General features: G+C 35.1%; 1 protein-coding gene across 1 annotated transcript; it reads left to right on the top strand.

The window, feature by feature from the left end:
- The first annotated feature begins 3,603 nt into the window (after positions 1–3,603).
- Positions 3,604–11,125, top strand: LOC126758631 (tyrosine aminotransferase). Its single transcript, XM_050472977.1, has 5 exons — positions 3,604–3,821; positions 3,856–4,333; positions 9,499–10,010; positions 10,071–10,364; positions 10,424–11,125. Exons 2-5 carry the CDS (start codon positions 4,099–4,101, stop codon positions 10,748–10,750), a joined length of 1,368 nt encoding a protein of 455 aa, XP_050328934.1. The 5' UTR covers positions 3,604–3,821; positions 3,856–4,098; the 3' UTR covers positions 10,751–11,125.
- Positions 11,126–11,733: the final 608 nt, after the last annotated feature.

Below are 11,733 nucleotides of genomic sequence, written 5' to 3'. Positions count from 1 at the left end.
TACTGTTTCAAGAATTTCGCATTAAAAAAGGAAAAATATACATATACATACATACATACATATATATATGACATATTTATTTGTGTTGTTTGCGAAAATTTATGAAACTTAAAAGTTATATACTTATGTAGATCAGCACAAAAATTGTCTCGGTGTTTAAGGAATCGTCTCAGTGTGATTCTCCGAAAAACCACTGATTTTCGCGATTTTTTTTTAATGTTGAAATTAACTAATCGGTCCGGTTTTTTTTTTTCAACAAAATAAATCCATTCATGATGAATACTAAGTGATTTTTTAATATTTATTTATTGAATGTATAATATTAAATAAATTGATGAAATTACACGTAAAAAAAGATCCTATACGATGTCCGCAATTTTGATCTAAAACCAAAATTTCAAAAAGATTACTAATCTGTAGAAAAGTCACTATCGGGCTATGGAACCTTTTTTTGGTTTTGAAATTTGACAAAATGGCGGCGGTTTTTCGTAGAAAAAAATGGGAAGATTTCAAAAAAAAGCTCCATAGTGCGTTAAAGAATGGCATGTAAAAATGTTTTCTCCAAACTGGAACTAGATATCTTCTATCTCTACCTTTGAGAGTGGAAACCGTTCTTAAAAGCACCACTCTGAGAAAAACGCGTTAAAAGATTGGAGTCGCTATGTTCATCACTCTGCTCCCTTTCTTCATTAAACGCTGTAGCGACAGTAATAATTTGAATTTCGATTTCAAATGTTTATTACAGTTTATACTATCCGATAATGCAACAAAAAAATTTTATAAGAAGCTACTTTTTTGTCGGAACCGTCAATATCGGACCACAATAGTATTGCCGTGCCAAATCAAGTTCTTGTAAGGAATCTTGTATTTGTAAATAGTATTACTATATAGCAATCGAAGATAACGTTTTTTGCTTGTTTTTGGTTAGAATTCGTTTTTATTCGAAATACATACATATGTATTTCAGTTCTTTTTTGATGAATTTTTTTAATTTGGTGTTTTGCATTTTTTCTTAAATTTATTTTTATTTCTTTTTAATTTATTTTTATTTTTTTAATTCATTTTATTTTTTTTAATTTGTTTTATTTTTTTTAATTTGTTTTATTTTTTTTAATTTTTTTTATTTTTATTTTTTTTATTTGTTTTTATTTTTTTTTAATTTATTTTTATTTTTTCAGTTATTTTTTAATTTTTTTTTTGATAATTTCCTTTTTTTAATTTATGTTTCCGTTTTTTTTGTTTACATTTTTTATTTTTAATTGTTGTTTTATTTCTTTAATTAATACTTTTTAAATTGAAGTATTTATCCATTTTTTTATATATTTTTTTATTACATTTTTTGTTTATTAAATTTTTTGTTTATTTTGTTCGGTTTTGGCACTTACATAATGTATGTAGCTATTGAATTTGTTTTAAGCCAACTTACAAAAGAGAGACTTTTATTTGAAGTAGTAATTTTATGCAAAAAATTTAACTGCCTTACTATGTCAACTACACATAGACATCTTTATTCACAAAATAGCAGCATGTTCTGCAATAAGAATAAAAGAATTGGGTGGTTGGAATCAGAAGAACTATGGACATCGTGATATCCTAAACCAACTCAACGCTAATATATAAGACTACATTCTCCAAATGCTGGATTTCCATAGATACTTCCAGGTGAGGATACTTTCTAGATGAGAATGGAGAAGGGGCATAATAGCGGAGGAAGATACCATCTCAGTCTATACGGACGGGTCCAAAATGGTCTAAGGAGTAGACACGGTAGTATTTTCCGATGATCTGGACATTTCTCTCTCCATTCGTCTACCGTACTCAGCTAGCTTCTTCCAAGCGGAAATACTGGGCATAGAGAAGGTCTGCGAAGTTCTATTGAAAAACTTCGAGAGAATGCATAAAGCAGCAATATACACAGATAGCCAGGCGGCTCTCCTGGCCTTGTCGTCGCCCATGACAAATTCCAGCACAGTCCTTAATTGCAAGAAAGCACTGAGCTCACTAAAAGACAAGCTCCACCTAGACTTGATCTGGGTTCCCGGTCACAGGAACATTTTCGGCAACGAAAAAGTAGACGAGTTATTAAATAGGTTCAGGAAAAGTAACTACAGAGTAACTGCTACCATAACAGGGCACAGGTCATTTGAAGAACATGCGTCCAAAATGGGCATGCCCTACAACAATATTTGCCGAGGCTGCGAAATAGCAGGGAATAAGGAAACAATTATCCACTTTCTCTGTGAATGCCCAGCCCTATCACAGATCCGACACAGAACTTTTGGAATGTATCAAGCACCAAACCTTGAATGGATGTCTACAAAAAGCATATCGGACATTAATAGCTTCATCGAAACCACAAAATGCTTTGAAAGAGAAGGCGAAACGTGATAGCAAATATAAAAAGGTCTACGACTAGTACATCAAAATGGCACAGCTGGTGCTAATTGAGCCCGAAAGAGGCTGCACTCCTACCTACCTACCTGTGGTTACAACTTTTAACGAAACAAAAATTCTTAATTTTCGAGTCACGTAAGATAAGCGTGACTTAAGGCGGTTGTATAACAAGTAATCGTTTTAAATAGAAAATACTTAGATAAGCGGGAATCTTGAATTCAAAACTATGAAGTCTGGTATGTATGTAAAAATATGTAAATCGCAACATTTTACTGATTAAAATTAACTGGTTTCTTTTTAGCAGAAGCTTAAAACATTTGCAAATATATTATGCTGATGACAGTCGAATATTCATTTAAAAATCACATGGAAGACATTCTCGATCCTAAAACGCTACGTGAATATTAGTATGAGGCACTGTATCGGATACTTTATTTTCTCAAACATAGCAGTTAGACGAAGATGCTAATGCTCATTCTGCACCTTGCAATTTTTCCATTCTTTTCGCGCCAAAAATAAGTAAAAAAAAAGTTAGTCAAAAGAAATGGAGAAGAAATTCTATCGCCACGCTTCAATACGCTAACTGTGAAATCAAACCGAGCAAAAATGTTAACACTTTATAAGTACGAAACGAGTGCCATTCGTGTCGGCAGCGAACGTTCGGCCGCACTTGATTACCGCTCGGCACTTCGTACGTTGCGATATCGCGAACGCACGCCACATTAAATGATATTTCTGCAAATATGTAGATATATTCAAATGCGAAATCAAAATGCGAATAAATATCGGCATATTTTGAGTAAGCGCTGCAACAACACACGCTCACATACGTGTGGTGTGCTATATATCCGGACAGGTATTCAAATCAGCAACACGAGCAGTGCGGCTGGCGGACTGACGACTTACTTGGATGGTTGGCTGCTCGGCTGGGCGGCTTGGATGTCGGTTAGTTGATAGCTTAATGGTGTTGGTGTGGCCGGTGTTAATGTGTCAACTGAAATTGTGTTGTTATTGTTGTTGTAGAACAGTTATTGAACACCATAGAGGCAGGCGCATGTATACAAGATATACACACACACATACAATTGTATATGAGCGCACATACGCACAAACGCGCGTTTGCCAGCGCTACAACAACAATAGTGGAAATGTTAATTTGTATTTATTTTAATATTTTCCTTTAAAAGCACACACTTACCAGACCAGCAGATCAGTTTAATTCAGGCAAGAACTTAACTAACAACGGTCGAAGTAAAAGCGGAGCAGATTTCCTCTAGCAAATAAGCGGTGATAATCATAATCGGTGCAAATCTCCAGCGAGACACAAAAAGAGATCCTTACAAGCGTGTATTTATGTACGTATATAATCGTATCGTCACTTTATGGATTTTATGTGGCGAAGGACTAATTGTTTTTAAATGTGAAGTGTTGTTGTGAAATGTTAAATTAGCATATAAAAAGATAAAAGACAAATGTTAAATTAGAATATAAAAAAGGACAAATGTTAAATCATAAAAATATTGAAAGACTTTAAATATATTTATGTAGAATATATAAAATTTAAAAACTTTTGTTTTGAGCGTTTGCAGTGTGACAGTGTCACAGTGTTTTACGGCGAACATTGTGCAATTAAAATTTGTTTTTGCATGTTAAACTAATAATTGAATAAGATAAGTTATTACATATATCCTTTGTTGTGTGATAATGCCGGCAAGCGGTTTGGAGCGTAATATTTCGACCATCAACACCGAAAATAACAACCTAACCAAGGACCCACAACACAGCAATGGCGCTCAGAAGCTGAACCAAAATGTACGCAGAGAATGGAATATCAAAGCTTCGAAAATCTCCGCAAGAACACACAACCGCATACGTGGCATTGTGGAGTCCTTGAAAATCAAACCGAATCCTGACAAGCCAATGATACCGCTATCTATTGGTGAGTAGCTATTTTTGAGTGTCAAATATTTATATTTTTTTAAATATAATTGTTGCATGTGGAATGAAGAAATCTTTGCTATTGGAAAAATCTGTGTTATCAAAAAAAAAAAAAACAAAAAAAATATTACCATATAATACTATATTATAAAAATTAAAGAAAATTTAATTCCAGTAATTAAAAAAACAAAAATATTTAAAGAATTTTACTTAAAAAAGTTTACTTCTAGATATTTAAAAATATATACATACATATTTCCAAAATGTATTTTTGATTATTTTATAAAAAATATTTTATGAAAAATTAATCTAAAAAAAATAATTAAAAAAAATTATTTATAAAAAACAATAATAATATATACAAAATTAAACTAGTATAGTGGGTGATGCTAATTACTGATTAACAATGTCGATTATTCTGTTTTTTTATGATCATGGCACTCGTGAAAACCTGAAACAGTATTTTTTAAACTTTCATAAATATTGAAGATATAGGAAGCTATAAACATGCGTTAAGGGGTGACAGGGGTTTCCTCGGGTAAAAACAGCATTTTTTCAAAAATTTGTTTCTCATATAAAAAATTAAATATTTTATTGTCACCCCAAATTGTTACAAAATGTACACTATTCTCAAATTTTTGGAAACAAAATTCAAACTGGGTCATTGCGACGCCATTTCCGGTGACCCCTCGGAAAAAAGATTCGTCCGCGTTGGCAGGCTAATCCTTACAGGATCATCTAAAGTGAAAAATACGTATTTTAGTTAAAACCTTAACTTAGAACTTGGACGAAGGTAAAAAAAGGAAAATTGTAACTTTTGGACATTTTTACAAAAAATTTAAAATTTCAGTAAACATTTCGCGACATTTTTTTTTTTCAAATAGTTCTAATCGAAAAAAATCCTTCTTTGAAGTCTTTAAGCATTGAATCTCAGAGACCTCTGTAAAATTTCATGAAGATCGGTAGAGTGGTACTCGAGAAATCTTGCCAACCGACATCAAAAACTCAGTTTCGAGAAAAACGCGTTTAAAGACGGCGCACTTAGCTTAGCTAGCCTCGTGCGCACAGGTTCCCAAGGCAGTTTCTCCAAAACTATTACTTTGATCAACTGGAAGATTTAGGACAATATTCTATAGGTGTAGTAGAATTTAATAAAACGATAAAAAAAAAACAATTTATTGAAACCCACTTAACCCATTTAGTAAGCTTCAAAGCTTTTGGAATTCTACATATAGTATATGGAGCGGCAGCGATGGACAGAGAGACAAGTTCGGGGACAATTACTTCTGGGTCAGAATTTTTTGAGGATTTGCTATAGTTTAATAACAATAATTAGATATATAATTTAAAATTATGCATATCCGATCAATATCAATTTAACATATGCTAATAAAATGGAATAATTTTTTCTCAAAAATAAATAATATAATATCCAATATGCTCCATGATCCCCGATTTTCTATTTATGGCCCTACCGTGCGGTTCAATGTCCATCTATTCAGGCGAAGGCGCAATAGTCTTTAGCACTTCACAGTGCCTTTGTCTAGATAGTCTAGAGAGAGGGTTTCGGGTACGCCAAAAACTAACACTATCCTAAAAGGATTTACTATACTCAAATTTTAAACCATTTTGCTTCCATAATTCTAATTAGATATTGCACTTTGATATAATGAAGCGTCTATAATGCTGAAATATATTCTTTCAACTAATAACTACATACATATGCACATATGGATGTATGTATGTATGTATAAACATATGTATGATCGCTTGGAAACTAACCTACGATAAGTAACTAACCGATCGTGTTACACCGTACGACAGGTGATCATGCGCGACTAACCGTTTACATATGTATGTAGGTAAATATGTAATAAACCGTTAGATAGTTAAAAAATAACTCATGTATAAACATATAGAGGAATAATTTAAGCGGCGTTGTTGTTGTTGTAGCGGTAGAATTCCGGAATTAAGGACCGTTGTCTCAATGTCTGGTTAGCAACCATCTGCCAATCTGTTCTGGTTAACTTAACTAAGACTCCTTCTTTCGGTAAAGTTCTCGTTAACTTAACTAAGACTCCTTCTTTTGATAAAGTTTACCAGAACTTAACTGACTGATGGTTGCTAACCAGATATTGCGAAAACGCCGCTAAAAATGTAGCAAAACCCCAAAATCAGTGCCGATATCATCGAAAGTTGTCTTTCGCCCGCCATATTCGCCAGCTTCTGGAAATTACTCTCAATCTTTGCTTTACATATATACACACACCTTTAAAAGTTTGTAGAAAGATTTTTAATTTTGTATTTAATAAAAAAAAAAACAAAAATTAGCGACATATTATTCATACTTAATTTGCATATTCATGTGCTTAAGAATATATGTATGTATGCATGTGTGCTTGTATGCTGCGCCATTGTGGCGTACACACCTTCTTCGAACGACCAATCAGCGCAGAGGTAAGCAACTCAAAAACGCGCTCACAGCGCTCCACTCAATTTTCGTTGCTCCGCTGGCCATTTATGCTCGCGGTGGTGATGTGGAGACTTTTGTGTGAACAGGTGCAATATGTTATGTTATTGTTGTTGAAAAAAAGTTATTTACTACTGTTGTTGTTATTTTGTTGTAGAAAAAAAGTGACTTACTACTGTTGTTAATTTGTTTTTGTTTTTTTATACATTTTTTTACGCAACATTCTTTCGACCAAACAGCCTCTAATGACGCGGCGGCACACTTGGCTGAATATTCATAAATCCATAATCTGCCTGACTTTCCAAAGTTTTGCGAACTTGTTTGTTGTTTATTCAAATCCAGAATTATTCTCGATAGTTGTCCGCTGCGTAATTAACATAAAAAGTTGCCCCAGTGATCTGTACAAGCTGTGTGTGCATATTGTTTTTGTTTTTTTTTTTTTTTGTTTCACCTGCTGGTACACCCATTTTTGTGCCGTTTTCGAAGACTTTTCTGCTGCGAGCCTGTGCGATTTGTGCGCTCTTTGGAAATGTTATCAGTGAACTTGTGCTGGCACTTTTATTTTCTGTAGAAACTGCGCGTTTGCGCTACAGTTATCGGTTACCGTTAATATGTGTGCTTAGCCGGTACAGGTTTGCGTTTCAGGTTTGCCACTAGCTTCGACTAGCCCTATAGATATTCATCTAGTTGGAGCGCGGCATACTTGGATTACACTTCGCAGCAATAATTTGCTCGTGTATGCAAATGCAGGGCGCATTTTGCTAGCTCATTAGCAGACGGGCATGTGTGTAGCTCGTGCTTAAGCTATTGCTGCCTACAGTAGTGTGCGAAATAAAAAATATGATTTTTTTTATAGAAATTTCTTTAAGCTTTTAAAGTTCTTATTTTCCGTCATTGGTCAAAAACGAAATTATATAACAACACGCCTCGAAGATTGAAGAGCATTTGGAAATTGTACATACATACATATATGGTGACTATTCTCTTTCGATGGTGAAATTTGGTTTAATAAATTTTAACGTTGTTCCACTTGGGTTTTTGATGAAAATTGTACCACGGAAGATAACGTATCAAAAATTCACGATCTTGTATTGACAGAGCGTGAGTTAAGGAACGTATTCCTTATAATAGTAACAAACAACAAAACAATCTTTTGTTTCAGTACACAGAAGGCATCAAAACAACCTTGAGTTGGAACAATTGAAATGCACTATCACAAACACTCCTAAACGAACAAGTATCAAAACAACATTGAGTTTGAATACCACAACAACATTATCTTAAAACAAAGCAAATGTATCTAAGCAAACAACATATGTACATATGTATATGTAAACAACCCTAAACAAATAATATAATCTGTATCTAATCAAACTATCAACTAGTGAGTAAGAACGATGTAATAAGTTAGTCTTAAGAGTATAAATAAAGAGTACACATTCCGGTGCCGCTCAAAATATATTCTTTTGACTAATTTTCACTTAATGTAAAAATTAACTTGTGCGTGAGATACCGAGTGCAGCCAGGTCCTTCTCGACCTGATCTCTTCCTTTGCTTCCACCGGCAGGTACTGAATCGAAAACCTTCAAAGCGGAAGTGTGATCTTCCATCCTCGTACCAGCTATTTTTTTGCATTTTTCCGAAAATCAATGGTTTCGATTGCAGCTGCATAAAGAGCATAAGGAGCTGGAAATGCTGTCCCACAGTTCCCTTATACCGAGTTGTTGACGAGTGCTCTCAGAGAGCAAGAATGCAAGTCGAGTAGAAAATCGTTCGGCTATCTGTTGTGATTGCAGCTTCTCGACGTTGAACCTTTCTTGTGTTTGTTGATGTGCGTTTTTTGCTGCACAGAGGCGGATGCGTATCTTGGCTGCAACAAGATAGTGATCCGAGTCTATGTTAGGACCTCGGAACGTACGCACGTCTAAAACACAGGAGACGTGTCTCCCGTCTATCACAACATGATCGATCTGGTTGGTGGCTTTTCGATCCGGAGACAGCCAGGGAGCAATGGAGAATTTTCCTATGCTGGAATCTAGCACTACAGATAACAATATTTCGGGCCCCGGCGAAGTCGATCAGCCTCAACCCAATTGGGGATGTTTTTGTGACCTACTGAATTTCAGAAAATTAATTTCTTTCGAACTGGTTAAAAAAGTTAGAGCATGGTTCGATCAAGGGTATCGTGCTTAATAGAGAATTAGAAATAAATTCTCCTTTTTTAAAATTCTCTTTTTTCGTTTATTGCATAATTTTTATCGGACCTCCCTTGTTGAGTTATCGCTTAAACTCTACTGCCATACAAACGGACCGGTCAAAATCAAGTTAATGTATGGAAATTGTTTATTTGTGAAGGGTAATATTCCTTCAGTGCAACCGAAGCAAATGCCCTTTTAACAAAAATGCAACAAAGTACTTAGATCAATACATTTTAATTTTGTTACATATGTATATAAAATATTGCACAATAAATATGTTTGTAGCTGCATATCTCACAGCCAATTTGAATGTTAATGGCAGCAAGCCGAGCCTTTAATTAGAGCGTTTTTCTATAAAAGTTAATCGGCAGCAGTTGACGCAATTGTTTTTTACAATGTTTATACAATATATTTATAAACAAATAATTAAACTAATAAATTATTGCTAATAATTAAATTATTTGCATTTTTATTGCATAAATATAACAATCATACCAGGTGATCCAACGACGTTCGGCAACCTACGCGCCTCCGATGAAACCATGCTGGCCGTACAGCGGTGCATTGAAGGCGGCAAATATAATGGCTACGCCCACTCACAGGGTCACGAAGAGGCGCGACGGGCCATCGCAAAATATAGTGCACACCAGAGCGCCGAAGAGATAAAAACGGAGAACATACTAATGTGCAGCGGTTGCTCGGCGGCGCTGGAGTACTGCATACTGGCACTTTGCGACAGTGGACAAAATTTGCTCGTACCACGCCCTGGATTCTGTTTATATCAAACTTTAGCCGAAGGATTGGACATCGAAATACGTTATTACGATTTGTTGCCGGAACGTCAATGGGAGGCGGATCTGCGGCAGTTAGAGAGTTTGATTGACGAGAAAACAGCAGCGCTGCTAATCAATAACCCAAGTAATCCATGTGGCAGTGTATTTAATCAGAAGCATCTGGAGGACATATTGGTCATTTGTGAACGCAATTATTTGCCCATAATAGCGGACGAGGTTAGTTAATGTAGAATTCTTCACAATTAAAGCGCATATAATATTTAATTTTTATTTTAGATTTACGAGCACTTGGTATTCCCCGGCTCCAAGTTTATAGCCATTAGTAGTCTGTCTAAAAATGTGCCGGTACTCACATGCAGTGGCACGACAAAACGTTTTCTGGTACCCGGTTGGCGTATGGGTTGGGTAATCGTGCACGATCGTGCAAACCGTTTGGCTCAAGCTGTGGTTGGCTTGAAGAACATGTGCGGCCGCATTTTGGGCTCCAATAGCATAGTGCAGGGCGCACTGCCCGATATGTTGGAGAATACACCAAAAAGCTTCTTCGACAGTGTGATCAATGTGCTCTCGGTAAATGTTGGTTATTTTGGTTGAAATTTTAAAAATAAATAACAATATCTTTATTGTAGGCGAATGCACGTTTGGCTTATCGCATTTTGAAGAAGGTACGTGGCCTTAATCCGATTATGCCGGACGGCGCTATGTACATGATGGTGGGCATCGATATCGAACATTTTCCAGCTTTCAAGTCCGATACGCAGTTCGTGCAAGAATTGGTGAATGAGCAGAGTGTATTTTGCCTGCCGGGTGCCTGCTTTGAGTGCCCGAATTTTGTGCGCATAATTTTGACAGTTCCTGGTGACATGATGAAGGAGGCTTGCATGCGTATGGCAGAATTCTGTGAGGCACATTATAAGAGTGATGAGGCAATTATTGAGCATGGACTCTTAGACTGAAGTTGCAACCATGGCTTGGAAAAACGATTGCTTAAGCTGGAATGTATTGCTTAAATAAGTACAATCTCATTTTATCCACAAGAAAGGGTTTTTGGAAATTGCTGTGCATAAAGCTCGATTAACTATTTAGTGAAATCGCTGTGAAAAATAAATAAAATTGCATTTGTACTAGTTTTTTGTAGATTTAGTTATTCGCACAAGTAGTCAAAGTCAAATATGTGACCTTAATAAATCTTTAAATAAGTAGTTAATAGGTCTTTCCGTTAAGTTAAAGTAATCATATGTTATTTCTGCAATATAATTGTTACGATATACGTAGAGTTAGTTTTAAATAAATAAATGATTTTAATTACCAAAGGGTAATGTCAATGCAAATTGGTAACTTCGATAAAAAATGTGTAAAAGTTGCATTATTACTTACATAATACTGATGAAAGTATGAATATTTCATGACAATCGGATATTGAACTAAAATCATTAATAATATGATACTGACTAACAATTTCTATGATTCTGTAAAATAATTCTTTAACAAGCACTTCTCAAGTTTCGAGATTACCCAGAAGGGCCGACTTTTTTCATGAAACTTATTGACTTCTTCGTTGTTGTTGTTGTAGCGGCAGAATTCTGCACATTATGACAGTCCTTCACCGGATAAAGAAAGTCCGGGTGCATTCCGGTTACGTAGACTAACGACGACAGCCTTCTTCGTGTTGATCAGAGCTGAATATATTTTCTGAATTTTTACTGCACAACTCAACGTATGTGAAAAATATTATATGTATATGTAATTGTTAAGCCTAAGTAATTTCATTAAAGGGCTAATAACTTACATTTTATATTTCTTTCTCCATATATGTATGTAAATTTCTGTACAGCTGTTGCGTTGCTGCGTTTCATTTGCACTACATATATTTTTGATTAATACCGAATGTATTTATTTGCCCGCCATCTTATAGTTTTCCGTTTCCGAAACACCCGAC

This window comes from Bactrocera neohumeralis, chromosome 5, assembly GCF_024586455.1.
Source record: "Bactrocera neohumeralis isolate Rockhampton chromosome 5, APGP_CSIRO_Bneo_wtdbg2-racon-allhic-juicebox.fasta_v2, whole genome shotgun sequence".
Lineage (NCBI taxonomy): Eukaryota > Metazoa > Arthropoda > Insecta > Diptera > Tephritidae > Bactrocera > Bactrocera neohumeralis.
The sequence above is the reverse complement of the archived record's forward strand: the minus strand, read 5'-3'. Positions and strand labels throughout refer to the sequence as shown.